The sequence below is a fragment of the Choloepus didactylus genome, chromosome 21, assembly GCF_015220235.1.
Source record: "Choloepus didactylus isolate mChoDid1 chromosome 21, mChoDid1.pri, whole genome shotgun sequence".
NCBI lineage: Eukaryota > Metazoa > Chordata > Mammalia > Pilosa > Megalonychidae > Choloepus > Choloepus didactylus.
In genome coordinates, this window is record NC_051327.1 from 46,664,914 (window position 1) to 46,684,370 (window position 19,457).

General features: G+C 39.2%; 1 protein-coding gene across 7 annotated transcripts in view; it reads right to left on the reverse strand.

Annotated features, from left to right (window-relative positions):
- The window catches only part of PHKG2 (phosphorylase kinase catalytic subunit gamma 2), a 31,521-nt gene extending 14,722 nt beyond the window's left edge, over positions 1–16,799 (reverse strand). Inside the window, exons 1-2 of one of the 7 annotated variants that reach the window (XM_037814560.1) lie at positions 16,743–16,799; positions 16,079–16,196 (exon numbers count right to left, since the gene is read on the reverse strand). In XM_037814560.1, the coding sequence (XP_037670488.1) occupies positions 16,079–16,173 (95 nt within the window). In that variant the 5' untranslated portion in view covers positions 16,174–16,196; positions 16,743–16,799. Of the gene's footprint in view, positions 1–16,078; positions 16,400–16,475; positions 16,699–16,742 lie in introns of those variants that run through there. The other 6 variants (XM_037814559.1, XM_037814557.1, XM_037814558.1 and 3 more) reach the window with 6 other exon arrangements.
- Between the last annotated feature and the right edge of the window lie 2,658 nt (positions 16,800–19,457).

Genomic DNA, 19,457 nt, shown 5'->3' on the forward strand with positions numbered 1-19,457 from the left:
AATTTAAAAAGATTGAAATTATTCAAAGCACATTCTCTGACCACAATGGAATACAATTAGAAGTCAATAACCAGCAGAGACTTAGAAAATTCACAAATACCTGGAGGTTAAACAACACACTCCTAAGCAATCAGTGGGTTAAAGAAGAAATAGCAAGAGAAATTGCTAAATATATAGAGACGAATGAAAATGAGAACACAACATACCAAAACCTATGGGATGCAGCAAAAGCAGTGCTAAGGGGGAAATTTATAGCACTAAATGCATATATTAAAAAGGAAGAAAGAGCCAAAATCAAAGAACTAATGGATCAACTGAAGAAGCTAGAAAATGAACAGCAAACCAATCCTAAACCAAGTAGAAGAAAAGAAATAACAAGGATTAAAGCAGAAATAAATGACATAGAGAACAAAAAAACAATAGAGAGGATAAATATCACCAAAAGTTGGTTCTTTGAGAAGATCAACAAGATTGACAAGCCCCTAGCTAGACTGACAAAATCAAAAAGAGAGAAGACCCATATAAACAAAATAATGAATGAAAAAGGTGACATAACTGCAGACCCTGAAGAAATTAAAAAAATTATAAGAGGATATTATGAACAACTGTATGGCAACAAACTGGATAATGTAGAAGAAATGGACAATTTCCTGGAAACATATGAACAACCTAGACCGACCAGAGAAGAAATAGAAGACCTCAACCAACCCATCACAAGCAAAGAGATCCAATCAGTCATCAAAAATCTTCCCACAAATAAATGCCCAGGGCCAGATGGCTTCACAGGGGAATTCTACCAAACTTTCCAGAAAGAACTGACACCAATCTTACTCAAACTCTTTCAAAACATTGAAAAAATGGAACACTACCTAACTCATTTTATGAAGCTAACATCAATCTAATACCAAAACCAGGCAAAGATGCTACAAAAAAGGAAAACTACCGGCCAATCTCCCTAATGAATATAGATGCAAAAATCCTCAACAAAATACTTGCAAATCGAATCCAAAGACACATTAAAAAAATCATACACCATGACCAAGTGGGGTTCATTCCAGGCATGCAAGGATGGTTCAACATAAGAAAAACAATCAATGTATTACAACACATTAAAAACTCGAAAGGGAAAAATCAATTGATCATCTCAATAGATGCTGAAAAAGCATTAGACAAAATCCAACATCCCTTTTTGATAAAAACACTTCAAAAGGTAGGAATTGAAGGAAACTTCCTCAACATGATAAAGAGCATATATGAAAAACCCACAGCCAGCATAGTACTCAATGGTGAGAGACTGAAAGCCTTCCCTCTAAGATCAGGAACAAGACAAGGATGCCCGCTGTCACCACTGTTAATCAACATTGTGCTGGAAGTGCTAGCCAGGGCAATCCCGCAAGACAAAGAAATAAAAGGCATCCAAATTGGAAAAGAAGAAGTAAAACTGTCATTGTTTGCAGATGATATGATCTTATATCTAGAAAACCCTGAGAAATCAACGATACACCTACTAGAGCTAATAAACAAATTTAGCAAAGTAGCGGGATACAAGATTAATGCACATAAGTCAGTAATGTTTCTATATGCTAGAAATGAACAAACTGAAGAGACACTCAAGAAAAAGATACCATTTTCAATAGCAACTAAAAAAATCAAGTACCTAGGAATAAACTTAACCAAAGATGTAAAAGACCTATACAAAGAAAACTACATAACTCTACTAAAAGAAATAGAAGGGGACCTTAAAAGATGGAAAAATATTCCATGTTCATGGATAGGAAGGCTAAATGTCATTAAGATGTCAATTCTACCCAAACTCATCTACAGATTCAATGCAATCCCAATCAAAATTCCAACAACCTACTTTGCAGACTTGGAAAAGCTAGTTATCAAATTTATTTGGAAAGGGAAGATGCCTCGAATTGCTAAAGACACTCTAAAAAAGAAAAATGAAGTGGGAGGACTTACACTCCCTGACTTTGAAGCTTATTATAAAGCCACAGTTGCCAAAACAGCATGGTACTGGCACAAAGATAGACATATAGATCAATGGAATCGAATTGAGAATTCAGAGATAGACCCTCAGATCTATGGCCGACTGATCTTTGATAAGGCCCCCAAAGTCACCGAACTGAGCCATAATGGTCTTTTCAACAAATGGGCTGGGAGAGTTGGATATCCATATCCAAAAGAATGAAAGAGGACCCCTACCTCACACCCTACACAAAAATTAACTCAAAATGGACCAAAGATCTCAATATAAAAGAAAGTACCATAAAACTCCTAGAAGATAATGTAGGAAAACATCTTCAAGACCTTGTATTAGGCGGCCACTTCCTAGACTTTACACCCAAAGCACAAGCAACAAAAGAGAAAATAGATAAATGGGAACTCCTCAAGCTTAGAAGTTTCTGCACCTCAAAGGAATTTCTCAAAAAGGTAAAGAGGCAGCCAACTCAATGGGAAAAAATTTTCGGAAACCATGTATCTGACAAAAGACTGATATCTTGCATATACAAAGAAATCCTACAACTCAATGACAATAGTACAGACAGCCCAATTATAAAATGGGCAAAAGATATGAAAAGACAGTTCTCTGAAGAGGAAATACAAATGGCCAAGAAACACATGAAAAAATGTTCAGCTTCACTAGCTATTAGAGAGATGCAAATTAAGACCACAATGAGATACCATCTAACACCGGTTAGAATGGCTGCCATTAAACAAACAGGAAACTACAAATGCTGGAGGGGATGTGGAGAAATTGGAACTCTTATTCATTGTTGGTGGGACTGTATAATGGTTCAGCCACTCTGGAAGTCAGTCTGGCAGTTCCTTAGAAAACTAGATATAGAGCTACCATTCGATCCAGCGATTGCACTTCTCGGTATATACCCGGAAGATCGGAAAGCAGTGACACGAACAGATATCTGCACGCCAATGTTCATAGCAGCATTATTCACAATTGCCAAGAGATGGAAACAACCCAAATGTCCTTCAACAGATGAGTGGATAAATAAAATGTGGTATATACACACGATGGAATACTACGTGGCAGTAAGAAGGAACGATCTGGTGAAACATATGACAACATGGATGAACCTTGAAGACATAATGCTGAGCGAAATAAGCCAGGCACAAAAAGAGAAATATTATATGCTACCACTAATGTGAACTTTGAAAAATGTAAAACAAATGGTTTATAATGTAGAATGTAGGGGAACTAGCAGTAGAGAGCAATTAAGGAAGGGGGAACAATAATCCAAGAAGAACAGATAAGCTATTTAACGTTCTGGGGATGCCCAGAAATGACTATGGTCTGTTAATTTCTGATGGATGTAGTAGGAACAAGTTCACTGAAATGTTGCTATATTATGTAACTTTCTAAAGTAGGAACATGTTGGAAGTTAAGCAGTTATCTTAGGTTAGTTGTCTTTTTCTTACTCCCTTGTTATGGTCTCTTTGAAATGTTCTTTTATTGTATGTTTGTTTTCTTTTTAACTTTTTTTTTCATACAGTTGATTTAAAAAAGAAGGGAAAGTTAAAAAAAAAAGAAAAAAGAAAAAAGAAAAAAGACAAATAAGGAAAAAAAAAAAAAAGATGTAGTGCCCCCTTGAGGAGCCTGTGGAAAAAAAAAAATAAAAAATAAAAATAAAACGTCCACATTTAAGACTCATTGGTATCCCAGAAGGGCAAGAGAAGGGTAAAGGTCTAGAAAGAGTATTCAAAGAAATTGTTGGGGAAAACTTCCTAAACCTTCTACACAGTATAAATACACAAAGCATAAATGCCCAGCGAACTCCAAATAGAATAAATCCAAATAAACCCACTCCAAGAGATATTCTGATCAGACTGTCAAATATTGAAGAGAAGGAGCAAGTTCTGAAAGTAGCGAGAGAAAAGCAATTCACCACATACAAAGGAAACAACATAAGACTAAGTAGTGACTACTCAGCGGCCACCATGGAGGCCAGAAGGCAGTGGCATGACATATTTAAAATTCTGAGAGAGAAAAATTTCCAACCAAAGAATACTTTATCCAGCAAAAACTCTCCTTCAAATTTGAGGAAGAGCTTAAATTTTTCACAGACAAACAAATGCTGAGAGATTTTGCTAATAAAAGACCTGCCCTACTTCACATACTAAAGGGAGCCCTACCAACAGAGAAACAAAGAAAGGAGAGATATAGAGAACTTTAACAGACATATATACAACATTACATCCAAAATCACCAGGACACACATTCTTCTCTAGTGATCACAGATCTTTCTCCAGAATCTACCATATACTGGGACATAAAACAGGCCTCAATAAATTTAAAAAAAAAAAATTGAATTTATTCAAAGCACCTTCTCTGTCCACAATAGAATACAAACAGAAGTCAATACCATCAGAGACTTAGAAAATTCACAAACACCTGGAGGGTAAAAATGAGGGGGAGATGAAAACATTCCCAGATAATCAAAAGCTGAGGGACTTCATCACCAGTAGATCAGTCCTATAAGAAATGCTAAAGGGAACTGAGCAGGCTAAAAGGAAGGGACACTAAACAATTAACTGAAACCACATGAAGAAATAAAGATTTCCAGTAAAGATCACATGGTAAATTTAAATACCAATACTACTGTATTTTTGATTTGTAACTCCACTATTTACTTCCTACAGGATCTAAAATACATAAACTGTAATGATAAATCAGTGGTTTTGGACTCAATGTAAAATACGTAATTTTTGACAAGAACTACATAAAGGTGGGGGAATGGAGGAGTAAAGGAACATAGCTTATGTGTCCTATTGAAGTTAAGTTGGTATCAAAGAAACACAAGATTGCTGTAGACAAGAGGTTAAACTTAAGCCCCACAGTAAACAAAAAGAAAGTATCAGAGAATATGACCATAGAGATGAAAAGTGGAGTATGGGTTACGAGAAGTGGGGGAAGGGGCAATGGGAAGTTAAGAAATGAGTGTAGGGTTTCTGTTTGGGGTGAAGGGGAATTTCTAGTAATGGATGGTGAGAAGGTGATAGCATTGCAACATTCTAAATGTGATTAATCCCACTAATGGAATGCTAGGGAGGGTTTGGAATGGGAAGATTTAGGCTGTATATATGTTTCCACAAGTGAAAAAAAAAAGACAGTCTAAACAGACAATGTCAATTAAATGCCAAGGATAATCCTGGATGGGATCTGAGGATGGAGGAGAGGAGGCTCAAAGGGACACACTTGGGACATAAGAAAAAAAAAAAAAGGTAATACAGAATGTAAGCTTTACATCAATGTTGAATTTCTTGAACTTCTTAGCTGCGCTTAATGGGAATGCATAAAAGAATGTTCTTGTTCATGGGAAATGTATATGTGAATTATATTGTTTGCTCAAGGATGTGTGCAGCTTGCTCTCATATGTTCAGAAGACAGAGCAATAGATGATGGATGATAGATAAGGAGGGAAGGAGGGAAAGAAAGAAATGGTGGTGTGACAGGATGTTAAAGCTGGTGGATCGGAGTATCGGGGGAGGGGGATTGGGGTATGCTGGAGTTCTGTGTATGGGGTTGGTATTGTTTTTGCAACTGTTCCTGTAAGTTTGAATTTATTTCAAAATAAAATTCAAAAAAAAAAAGAAAAAACAAAAGAAAAAACTATTTACCAAGAATTCTATAACTGGCAAAATTATCTTTCAAAAATGAAGGAGAAATTAAGACATTTATAGATAAATAAAAGCTGAAAGAGTTCATTACCAGAAGATCAGCCCTACAAGAAATTACAAAGGGAGTCCTACACACTGAAAAAAACGGACACTAGACTGTAACTTGAGGCCATAAGAAGAAATAAAGAACACTATTAAAAGTAACTACACAGGTAAATAAAAAAATCCTGTATTATTGTACTTTTGGTTTGTAACTGCTTTCCCCTTCCTGTTTACCTTAATGGCCAAATGTGTAAAATAATATTTAAAATCTATGTTGTTTGGGCATACACTGTATAAAGATGTAAGCTTGGAAAACAATATAAAGGGGAAGGAATGGAAAAATATAGAAGCAGAGGGTTTGTATACTATGGGAAACAGGTTGGTACTAGTGGAACTAGGCTACTACATTTTAATGACAAAGGTCAGCACCAAGAAAATAACTAAAAAATACAGAGAAAATGAAAGAAGGAAATCAAAATGGTACACTAAAAAAAGCAAAAAAGATAGTAATGGAGTAATTGAGGAACAAATAACATATAAAGCATAAAGGAAACAAATAGCTAAATGGCAGAAATAAACCCTTCCTTTTCAATTATTACCACAAATGTCAATGGATTAAGCTCCCCTATTAAAACATAGAAATTGGTAAATTGGATGAAAAAGCATGAAACATCTATATGTTGCCTAGAAGAGACTCACTTTAGGTACAAAGACAGAAAAAGATTGAAAGTAAAAGGATGGGAAAAGATATTCCATGTAAACAGTAATCAAACAGCTGGAGTGGCTAATATCATTGTCAGACAAAACAGACTTTAAGTTAAAAAAGACTACAAGAGACAAAGGATATTATATATTGATAAAAAGTTCAATCCAGCAAGAAGATATAATGATTGTAAACATCTATGTATCTCACAACAGAGCCCCAAAATATATGCAGCAAAAATGGACAGAATTGAAAGGAGAAATAGACAGTTCTTTAATAATAATTGGAGATGTCAATATACCACTTTCAATAATTGATAGAACATATAAACAGATTATTAAGGAAATAGAGGACTTGAACAATATTATGAACCAATGAGAACTACTGGACATATCTGAAATACTCCACCCAGCAACAGCAGAATACACATTCTTCTCAGGTGCACAAAGAACATTTTCCAGGTTAGACCATACGTGAGGCACAAACAAAATCTTAATAAATTTAAAGACATCAAAATCATACAAAGTATCTTCTTAGACCACAATAGTATAAAGCTAGAAATCAGTAACAGAAGGAAAACTGGAAAATTTACAACTATGTGGAAATTAAACAACATACTATTAAACAACCAATGGGTCAAAGAAGAAATCAGAAGGAAAATTAGGAAATATCTTGATACAGAGGAAAACAAAAACACAGCATACCAAAACTTATGGGATGCAGTAAAGGCACTGCTCCGAGGGAAATCTATAGCTCTCAATGCCTACATTAAAAAAGAAAAAAAAAAACCCCACAAATTAATAATATGTCTTCACACACAAAGAAACTAGAACAAAAAGAGAAAAGTAAACCAAAAGTTGATAGAAGAAACAAAACAGTAAAGATTATAGCAGAGATAAATGAAAAGAGAATAGACAAACAATAGAGAATCAACAAAGCAAAAGTTGGTTTTTTGAAAAGATAAATAAAATCAACTGACAAAAAAAAAATTGAGAGAGAATACAAAATAACTACCAAAAATGGAAGTGAGTATATTACCATCCACGGTATAGAAACTAAAAGGATTAAAAGGGGTTTCTATGAACAATTGTATGCCAAGAATTTAGAAAATCTAGATGAAATGGAGAAATTTCTAGGAATATACAAATTACCTAATTAGACACAAGAAGAAATAGAAAATCTCAAAAGACCTATAACAAGAGATGGAATCAGTAATTAAAAACTTCCCCAAAAAGACAAGTCCAGAAAAGTACAACTGCTGAATTCTACCAAACTTTTAAAGGAGATTTAACACCAATTCCTCTCAGTCTTCCAAAAAAAGAAGATGAAGGATTACTTCCTAACTCATTCTATTAGGCGAGTATTAGCCCAATATCAAAGACAAATAAAGACAGCACAAGAAAAGAAATTACAGAACATCCCTTATGAATACAGATGCAAAAATTGTCAACAAACTAATGACAAATGAAATCTAACAGTATATAAAAAGAATTACACACCATGACCAAGTGGGATTTATTCCAGGGATGCAAGGATGGTTCAACATAGGAAAAATCAATCAATGCAATACATATTTTAAAAATGAAGGGAAAAAAACCCACATGATCATCTCAGTTGATGCAGAAAAGGCATTTGACAAAATCTGACATCATTTCATGATAAAAACACTTCAGGAATAGAAGGGAAATTTCTCAACATTATGAAGGGCATTTTTATGAAAACCCACGGCAAATATACTCAATGGAGAAAGACTGAAAGCTTTCCCTCTAAGATCAGGAATAAGACAAGGATGCCCACAGTCGCCTGTTATTCAACATTGTACTAGAAGCCCTAGCCAGGGCAATCAAGCAAGAAAAAGAAATAAAAGGCATCCAGATTGGAAAGGAAGAAGTCAAATTATCCCTGTTTGCAGATGATGTGATCTTATTTGTAGAAAATTCCCAAAAATCTACAAGAAAGCTACTAGAACTAATAAAGGAATTCAGGAAAGTTGCAGGATACAAGATAAACATGCAGAAGTCAGTTGGGTTCCTATAAATCAGAAATGAACAATTTGAAAAGAAAATTGAGAAAATTCCATTTACAATAGCATCTAAAAGAATGAAATACCTAGGGATAAATTTAGCCAAGGAGGTGAAAGACTTGCACACTGAAAACTACAAAATATTGCTGAAAGAAACTAAAGAAAATCTAAATAAATGGAACGACATCTTGTGTTCATGGTTGGAAGATTTAATACTACTAAGATGTCAATACTGCCTAAAGCAATCTACAAATTCAATGCAATCCTGATCAAAATTCCAGCAGCCTCTTTTTGCAGAAATGGAAAAGCTGATTCTCAAATTTACATGAAAGTGCAAGAAGCCCCAAATAGTTTAAACAATCTTGAAAAAGAAGAACAAATTGGAGAACTCACATTTTCTGATTTTGAAATTTACCACAAAGCTACAGAAAACAATGTGGTTCTGGCATAGGGGTAGACAAATAGACAACGGAACAGAATTGAGAGTCCAGAGATAAACCTACACATCAATGGCCAGTTGATTTTTGACAAGGGTACCAAGTCCATTCAATGGGGAAAGAACAGACTCTTCAACAAATGGTGCTGGGACAACTGGAAATCCACATGCAAAAGAATGAATGTGGACCCCTATCTATCACCATATACAAAAATTAATTCAAAATAGATTAACGACCTAAATATAAGAGTTAATACTATAAAACCCTTACAAGAAAATAAAGGGAAATATCTTCAGGACTTTATAGTAGGCAATGAATTTTTAGATTTTATATCAAAAGCATGAACAAAAGAAAAAATAGGTAAAATTGACTTCATCAAAATTAAAAATTTTTGTGCATCAAAGGACACTACCAAGAAAGTGAAAAAGATAACCTACACAATGGGACAAAATATTTGGAAATCCTTATATAAGGATTTGATATCCAGTATATATAAAGAACTCCTACATCTCAACAACAAAAAGATAAACAACCCAATTTAAAAATGGGCCAAGTCACAGTAGGCCATGCCCTTACCAAATTCCTAGGTCCCTCCCTACCTGAGATTCTATAAAAGTTGCACTCACTAAGTTTTATCTTTCAGAAACTTAAATCCACCAGAGTGTTCCTATACCAGACAAGTCCTAAAACCCAGAGGCAACAGCCTCTTTAAGATCAACTATCAGACACGGCCGCTTTCCCATACTGCCAATACCCCCTTTCAATACAAACAAGTTACAATGCTCACTGCCTAGACATCCCTGAAGATGGAGAAAGATTAAGTGACAGGATGGGGTAACAACAAACAAGATTTAATAAAGGCCTATGAATAATGAAACTTTATATAATTATATATATTGTTTTGGATGCTGGGGTGTTGGAATGGCTGGAAGGAGGTAGATGACATGGTGGAACTGTGGCCTATGGCATCCTTTGGGATTTGCTCTGTAGCTGCTTGTTGAATTGTGCCTTGAGGGTCTTCACCTTTCTGTATATACCTTGTATTGCATAATAAGGAAAGAACTGAAACTGCAGAACTGTAACCCATAACAATTTTTGAAATTGCCTATATGACTGCTTATTGAGCTGTACATCAAGAGATGACACCTTTCTGTATGTATGTTATATTTTACAATAATGGAAATGGCTGAAGTTGTGGAACTGTGACCCATGACATTCTTTGAAATTTGTTCTCTAACTACTTGTGAAGTCATACTTTTAAAGTTATCACTGTTACATATGTATGTTTAAGTTCACAATAAAAATGTATATATATATATAAAATTTTTAAAAAATGAGCCAAGGACTTGAATACATTTCTCCAAAGAAGATTTTCAAATGGCCAAAAAACATATGAAAACATGCTCAACATCATTAGCCATTACAGAAATGCAAACTAAAACTAAGATGAGACACCACGTCACACCCACTTGTTTGGCTATTATTAAGAAAACTGGAAATAACAAGCATTAGCAAAGATGCTGAGAAATAGGACCCCTGATACATTGTTGACAGGAATGAAAAATGGTGCAATCAACTATGGAAAATAGTTTGGTGGTTACTCAGAAAGTTAAACATAGAATTACTATATGACAAAGTAATTCCACTCCTAGGTAGTATATACTCAAAATAATTGAAAGCAGGGACTTAGACCAATATTTGTACACCAGTATTGCCGCATTATTCACAATAGCTAAAAAGTGGAAATCAACCCAGGTGTGCACCAACAGATGAATGGATAAACAAAATAGGGAATATCCATATAATGGAATATTATTCAGGTGTAAAAAGAAGTGAAGTGTTGGTACACGGTACAACATGGATGAACCTTAAAGACATCAGGTTAGTGAAATAAGCCAGACACAAAAGGACAAATATTGTATGATTTCTCTTAAGTGAAATATTTAGAATACGCAAATTTATAGACAGAAAGAAGAATAATGGTTTGAAGCTTGTATATACCCTAGGAAAACATGTTCTTAAATCTTATCAATTCCTGTCAGTGTAAACCCATTGTAAGAAGGACTTTTTGATGAAGTTACCTCAGTTAAGGTGAGTCTCACCTCAATCAGAATAGATTTTAATCCTATTACTGGAGTCCTTTATAAGAAAATGAAATTCTGACACAGAGAGAAAGCCACAAAAGCAAGAAGCTGAAATCAGGGAAACCGGGAAGGAACCAGGGATTGCCAGCAGCCACAGTCCTGGGGGAGAAAGCATTGCCTTGATGATGCCTTGATTTGGACATTTTCCAGCCTCAAGCCATAAGTGAATAAATTCCCATTGTTTAAGCTGAACCATTTCATGATATTTGCTTTGAACAGGTGAGGAAACGCAAACACCAGGGGTGGGAGGAATGGGGAGTTATTGCTAAATGAGTATGAGTTTTGGTTTCAGATGACGAAATTAGTCTGGAATTAGATAGTGGTGAAAGCTGCACAGTATTGTCAATGCACTTAATGTCTAAGAATTGTCACCACTCAAAATGGTTAAAATGTTTTGTATTTTATGTATATTTTACCACAATTAAACATCATGACTATCTTCATGGGAAGGCCAGGACTCAAACCCAGGTCTTTGGACAAGTCCAAATATTTTCTACTGATACATCCCAGTGCATTGTTCTCTGCCCACCCCTGAACTGTCAGATTCCCCAGCGTCCCCTCTTTGGCCTTGTTCTTAGCTATATACATTCTCCCTCAGTAATCCTGGCCACCCACCCCCATGCCTTCAACCCAGCTTTCTCTCTGAAGTGTCAGGCCTACGTGTCTTAATAAGCCCTAGTGACATCTCATATCCATCATGGCCACTGAACACCTCATCTTCCCCTGAAATCAGGTGCTCTCTCCATAGCCCAGATCTCAATTAATGCAGTCATACAATCTCACCCCCAAGTTCGAACCCTTGATGCCATTCTTGACTTCTCCCTTTTACACACCACCACATCCAACTAGTTCAGTCCATTCCACACCTCTCTCCACATGCCAGTGCCTCACATCCACTGCTTTGGTGCAGTCCCTTATTTCTCTCACCTGGACAACAGTCACTTCACTGCTCTCCCTGCTGCCATCTCTGTCTCTGCAAACCATCCTCTATACTGCTTCTAGAATTACCTTCCTGAAACTGGTACGCTGGGGGAAGTTACCAGAGTAACCTTGGAATGAGAGGATAAGTACCCTGCCCTCTGATCTGCCTCCTGCAAAACTGGTCTTTCAGCTTCCCTTGGCAGGGAAGTCCTTCCCCAAGCTTCTTTCAGTTCCAAAGCATTGTCCCTTCTCTCTGGTCCTGAAACCCTGCAGCTCCTCAGGACTTGAGCCTGGGCTGTCTCCTCTTTTCCCAACACCCTCTCTTCTCTGGTGACTTCCATCCAGTCCCAGGGACTTTAAATATCGACTATGCAAACGACTCCCTCTATACTTTCTCCAGCCTTGATTTCTCTCCAGAATTCCTGATTCCACCTGCCTTACTGACAAAAGATATCTAAAAGGAATCTGGCCAGATCTAATGGTAATACTCCTTTTCTTTCCTGGCCTCAGGAGCATGTGACATGGCAGACCATACCCACCTTCCAGAGGTTTGTTTTCCTTTTCCTTCTGACTCACAGACAGCATCTCCTCAGTCTCCCTGGCTGGCTCCTCCTTCTCTAATTGACTACTAAGTGGTGATGTGCCCCAGGGCCTGGGCCTAGACCTCTTTCCCTTCTTTATCTATATTCTCCCTCCCTAGCTACTATCTACATGCTGAAGCCTCTCAAATCTATAGCTCTAGCCCAGATCTCTCCCTTGAGCTACAGACTCATATATATATATATATATATATATATATATATATATATATATATATATATAAACAGATCCACTTGACTGCTCCACTTGGATATCTCAAATGTAATGTTTCCAACATGAATCGCTTCATTTGCTCCCCTTATCCCCATATCTGATCCTCTGTCCATCACCATTTCAGTAACTGGTACCACCACCCACTCTAGTGCTCAAATCCAAAATCTAGACGTTATCCTTGTTTTCTCCTCTCTCCCACATGGTCCACATCCAATCCCCAGCAAATTGTGAAGAATCTCCTTCCAAACCATAACCTCTATCTATCCACTTACCTCCACCTCTACTACCACCTCTTTAAGCTAAACCATCACCATCTCTCACTGAATTAATCAAGAGCTTCCTAACCAATCTGTGTGTCCGTTTTTGTCCCTCTCCTATCCATTCTCTACACAAGAGGGAGAATAATCTTTGAGCACTATGTGCCAGGAACTGTCCTAAGGGTATCATATCAATTCACTGCCACCTCACAGTAACCTACAAGTAAGTTCTATTTTTATTCTCATTTATAATGGAAAACCTGAGGTACAGAAAGGTTACCTTCCTTGCCCCCAAATCACACAAATGTAAATCGGATCATTTTACTACCATGTTTGAAACCATCCAGTTTCGCTAGAATAAAATTTAAATTCTTGTAAAAACATTCAGGTTTGGGATCAAGACAGTAGAGTGGGAGCCTCAGGTCTCTATCCCCACAGAAGCTCTGAAAACGAAAAACTGTCAGAAACATTTTTCTCAGGGTTCCAGAAAACAGAAAACAGTTAAAGGACTGCAGAAATGGTGAGTGCTCAATCAAGAAAAAGGCTTCTTAAAAACGGTAGCTGATTCTGGCACTCTGGCTGGCCCCACCCCTACCCCTCACCAGCTCGGCACAGTGTGCCAAGTGTGGGTCCCTGGATCCAGTTCCAGAGGAGCAGAGTAGCCTTCATGCACATGCTGGGAATATTATGTCTGGTCCAATCTGTCCGATGATGGCCTGAGGGGACTTGCAGTCCCAGGCCTTCTCCTGCGTGTAGAAGGCAGCTCAGAGAGCTCTCCTACAGAATGCTGTGGGAGAGTAGTGAAGTCGTGCTGCCTGAGGCAAGGGACAGCTGGCTGTAGGACATACAGTGCAGTGCCAGGGACTGGGAGGAAAATGTTTCCTGGGGAGAGGGAACATTTGGAATCAAGCAAATGGGAGAATTTCTAGGGCCACCCACACATGCCCCAGACAAGATGCAGGGGCAGAAAGGATCAAGGAGGCTCCTATGCTCTCACCTGGAACTATTCTCATACAACCCATAGTTTGGATAAGCCCTGAAGGGGAGTACTTGCACAGGTCAATATGTAAAGATTGGAAAAGGTGTATTCTTTCTTCCTTTTTTTTTTTTTTTTTTTTTTTTTTTTGTTAGCTTCTGGCATTCAAGGAAAACTGGGTCAAAACATTAGCTGGATACAAGCTCAGAATTTAAATTTCAACATTAAAATATCAAAATATCCAGGTTTCAACAAAAGGTTACAAAGCATACAAAGAGACAGGAAGCAGGGCCCAGGCAAAGATTAAAGCATTAAAAACCATCAAGGAGAAGGATCAGACCTGGGACATACTAGACAAAGACTTTTAAAAAATGATCCTAAATATGCTCAAAGAGCTAAAGGAAATCAGGATGAATACAAAGAGAAAATCAATAGAGAGATGGCAATTTTGAATAGGAACCAAACGGAGCTGAAGACCACAGTAACAGAAATTAAAAATTCCCTAGCAGGAGGGATTCAGTAGCAGATTGGAACTGGCAGAAAAAAAGAATCAGTGAACTTGAAGATAAGGCAACTGAAATCATTCAGTTTGAGGAACAGAAAGAAGAAAAAATGAAGATAAGTGAACAGGGCCTGAGCAATCTGTGGGACACAATCAAGAGTACCAATATACTCATTGTGGGAATCCCAAAAGGACAAGAAAGACAAAGGTGCAGATAGAATAGTCAAGGAATAATGACTGAAAGCCTCCCCAATTTAACAAAAGACATGAATATACAAATCCAAGCTGTTCAATGAACTCCAAACAGGATAAAGCCAAATGGACCCACCCCGCAGCATATTATAATCAGACTGTTGAATGCCACAAGAGAGAAGCAATGTGTCATGTAGAAGGGAGCCTCAGTAAATTAAACACTGATTTCTCATCAAAAACCATGGAGGCAAGAGGGAAGATGAATGACCTATTTAAAGAGCTGAAAGCAAAAAACTGCTAATCAAATTCTAAATAGGCAAAATTACCTTTCAAAAATGAGGGAGAGATTAAGACATTCCCAGATAAACAAAAGCTGAGAGTTGGTCACCACTGCACCATCCCTACAGGAGATGCTGAAGAGAGTTATGCAGGTGGAAAGAAAAAGACAACAGACAATAGATCAAAGCTGCATGAAGAAATAAAGATCTCCAGTGAGGATAATGACATGGATAAATGTAAATATCAGTACCATTGTATTTTTGGTTTGTAACTCCACTTTCTACTCCCTACAGGATCTAAATGGCAAATGCATAAAATGTAATGACAAATCAGTGGTTTGGAATTCATAATGTATAAACATGTAATTTGTGACAAGCAGTACAAACATGTGGAGGGATGGAAAGTACAGGAACACTGTTAACACTATTGAAGTTAAGCTGGCATCAAAGTAAACAAGATTGTTATAAATTTAGGATGTTAAATTTAAGCCCCATGGTAAATACAAAGAAAATATTGGAGAATATGCAAGCTCACAGAGACAGAATTTAGAGTACAGGTTGCCAGGGGCACAGGACAGGGAGAATGGGGAGTTAAGGAATAATGGGTATAGGGTTTTTTATTTGAGGAGATGGGAAAGTTTTAGTAACAGAAGGAAGAGAGCCTCTGCCTGGAATATGCTCTTGCTCCAACTCATGACTGGCTTATTCTCATCATTTAGGTCTCAGCTCAAACTCACCCCCTCAGAGAAGCCTCCCCAGGCCTCTCTTTCCCCTGTTTTCATGTTGATCGTCAGCACTCACCCCCTGGTTCTCTGCATGGCACAGCAAAATTATCTTTCAAAACTGAGGGAGAGATTAAGACCTCTTGACTGTTCACGTGCGTCTTTCAGTCATGGACCTCCAGGTCATAGACAACGTCTTTCCACCCTCCCCTGGTTCAGCTGTCTGGCACGTGTTTGTTTTTAATGCTTGAAAATGAATGAATGAACGGATATGTGGGAAAAACAAAAAACAAAAAACTGGGGGTTGATCCAGAATCAGAGTTTAGTCACCAAATGACCTCCACTGACCCTTCCCTTAGGAACTTTCTGGCCCCCAGATGGAACTGTGCATGTTCCCGAGACCCCCGTTTCCCCCGCCGCGGCCTCACCTGCCAATGATGTCTTTAGGGTCGTACTTCTGGTAAAATTCCTTGGCCGCGGCCCAGTCGGGCAGCTCATCCTCCGGCCCCACGTCCAGCGTCATTCTGAAGGAAGTGGGGGCCTGTGCTGAGGAGATGGAGGGCAGTGAGGGCAAGGAGGCCCACAGGCTCTGAGAGGACGCACATCGCGGCTCCCGGAGGCGCAGCCCTTGCGGCTGGGGCGCCAGGGTCCTCGGGGATGGGGACGGGGCGGGGGAGGACCGGGACTGGGAAACCCCCCCAGAAGGGTCTAGGGGGCGGAAAGGGTGGCAGGGCAGGGGAAGGGGGCGGGGGAAGGGAAGGGAAAAGGTGCCGAGGAAGAAGGGGAAGGGGCACAAGGGCGGCGGCTGTTGCCGCGCAGGCGCACTTGGCCAGAGGCTGGGCGGGGGCCCGGGGTCTCGCGCAGGCTCACTCGCGGGGGCGGGGAAAGAGGCCGGGGTCGCTGTGGGGTTGCTGTGTCGCCGGGTTCGCCTCTAGTTTCTTGCCTTACCCTCTGGAGGCGCCGGCAACTACCGCAAGCCCTGCCCCTATCCCATCCACCAATTGCTAGCGCCGCCCGAAACCAGGGTAACCGGTAGTCCAATAGGAAGCTGAAAGTCCCGGGGCTGGAGCAGGCGTTGGAGCTCGAAGTTACCCAAAGACGGAGATGGTGGGGCGAGGCTTCAGACCCGGCCAATCAGCGCGTAGCATCAGCTGGGAGAGGCGAAGGGTGGAGCTTGTTGTCAAGTGGGGTTGAAGGCCTGCGAAAAGACCCGGAAGTTAGGAATCCGGGGAAGCGTGACCTTTGTGCACCCCAAGTGTTGGGCTTCCCGGTCCCAGACTCAAGGAAGATTCCCTGACAGTCACCTCGCAGCGTCCCTGTCTGAATTCGACCTTTTCTATATATTTATACCCAAAGTGCCAGTCTCGAGGAGACTCCGACCCTGAAACACGCTCGGCCGCTTGATGAGGACTTGGAGGTACCACAGCACCTATAGACCAGAAGAGGCCTCCTCGTCCTGGGGTCGCTATCGCTATGACTCCCCTTGAATACCTCCAAGGCCCTAGCACCCTCACCATCTGGGATGACAATGACACACCTTCCCAAGCCTCCACCACCCCCTCCCAAAAGCCGTGGGGTGTATCACTCTCTTTTAAGCATTTGCCAGGAACGATTTACTCGATAAGCCTTCTCAGCGTACAGCTCACTCCTGGCACTCATTTACACATCCAACAAATATTTGTTGAGCTTAAGCACCCGGCGCCGGCGCGCCGGATAACAAGCCCAGCAGTGAAAAAAAAAAAAAAGTCCCTACCCTTCTGGACGTTATGTTTCAGTGAGAAAAGCACAGAATGAATTCATCTAATTTTCCAGCAGCTGTCTTGGAAATGTCATTTTGGGATCCTAACAATACAAGGGGAGAAAAAACAAATTCAAGAAACTTTTTACCAGAGTACTTTGACCTTATACCGTGAATCTCAAGACAAAAGAATTGCAAACAAATCTTGAACCTTACTAAGTAGGATTATTGTTGGTAGTATAATGGGGTAAACGTCCTGAAAATGAGCAAATGAGTAAACATATTGCTGTCATTGGGAGCCAGAGTTCTTAGTGTGGGAATACGGAATTTGGAATGGGTTGAAATTGGAGGTATGATTAAAAACTAGACTTAAAATAGATAGAATTAGATATTTTCTACCTCTGACTTCTGAAAGGGCCACAAAACTATAACATCCCAATAGAATGAGCACACCTAGTGCCCAGATAACTGATTTCTAAATAACAGTCCCCACTAAAAGGAACTCCTTAGGAGAAGTGGCCAATTCCCAGGCCAGAGCAGGGAAGTACAAGATGACCCTGGAGCAATCCATGCCAGAAGGTAAGGAGGTAATCAAAATGATGGGGACCTTTCAAAGGATACAGGAGCTAGGTTGAACATGTTCTTCTGGTCAAATCAGGGACAAAAGAATGAGACTGAAGGGCCATGAGGGAGTCTTCTAATGAGCTGCAAATATTCTCTTCACCTGGGTGTGATTACACAGGCATATTCATATATAAACATTCATCAAGCTGCACACTTAAGATCTGTGCAATTTACTGTATGTAAATTCTACCTCAACAAATTTTAAGGATAATGATGGTAATGGATATAACAAATTTTTTAAATGAGGCTTTAAGGCAAATCAGACTAAAGGAAAGGGTAAAGGACGATATTGACAGTGTTTTAAAACTTCAACTTCTGTGCGAGACCAAAGGAAGAGATGTTTATTTGGAGCACACAATATAATTTAACTTGTATGGTCAGTTTATTCATATTTTCTATATTTTCTGTAGCACACAATATAACTTAACTTGTATGGTCAGTTTATTCAAACACCATCATTACATGGAACCTTGAATAGGGAGTGTGTCCCAGTTTGCATGTATTATGTCCCCTAAAACGCCATGTTCTTTGATGCAGTCTTGTGGGGGCAGATGTATTAGTGTTGATTAGGTTGGAATCCTTTGATTGAGTGATTCCATGGAGATGTGACTCAATCAAATGTGAGTGAAACATTTGATTGGATAATTTCCATGGAGGTGTTACCCCGCCCATTCAGGGTAGGTATTAATTAAATCACTGGAGTCGCGTAAAAGAGTTTACAAACAGAAGGACCTTAGAGCAGCTAAGAGTGACATTTTGGAGCTGCAACTTAGCCATTTTGGAGACGGCGTTGAAAGCAGACTTTTGATCTGAAGAAGCTAAGAGAGGACAAAACGCCCCAGAACAACATTTTGAAGACTGCAGGGGAGCTGACAGAGAAGCTGGAACACAATCTGGGATCAGCAGATGCCAGCCACGTGCCTTCCCAGTTAACAGAGGTTTTCCGGACACTATTAGCCTTCCTTCAGTGAAGGTACCCTATTATTGATGCCTTACGTTGGACACTTTATGGCCTTAAGACTGTAACCAAATAAACCCTCTTTATAAAAGCCAATCCATTTCTGGTGTTTTGCAAAAGAGCAGCAACCTGGAACAGAGTGAGATCTGGTTGGTTTGTACAGGTTAGTGTGAAGCCCCAATACATCCCAGAGTAATTTCAAAAGCAGAGAATAAAAATGTATTTGCAGAGCCCTCTGAGGGGCTGGGGGAAAATATGGAAATATTAAACTTCCCCACCTGGGGAATTACTGATATTGTCTCAAGTACAAGGGATTATCAATATAGAAGGCAGAGCCCTCCATCTTGGGGCTTGCTCTAATGAAGCTTATTACTGCAAAGGAGAGGCTAAGCCTACTTAAAATTGTGCCTGAGAGTCACCCCCAAGAGAATCTCTTTTTGTTGCTTGGATGGCCTCTCTAAGTCAAACCTGCAGATAAACTCACTGC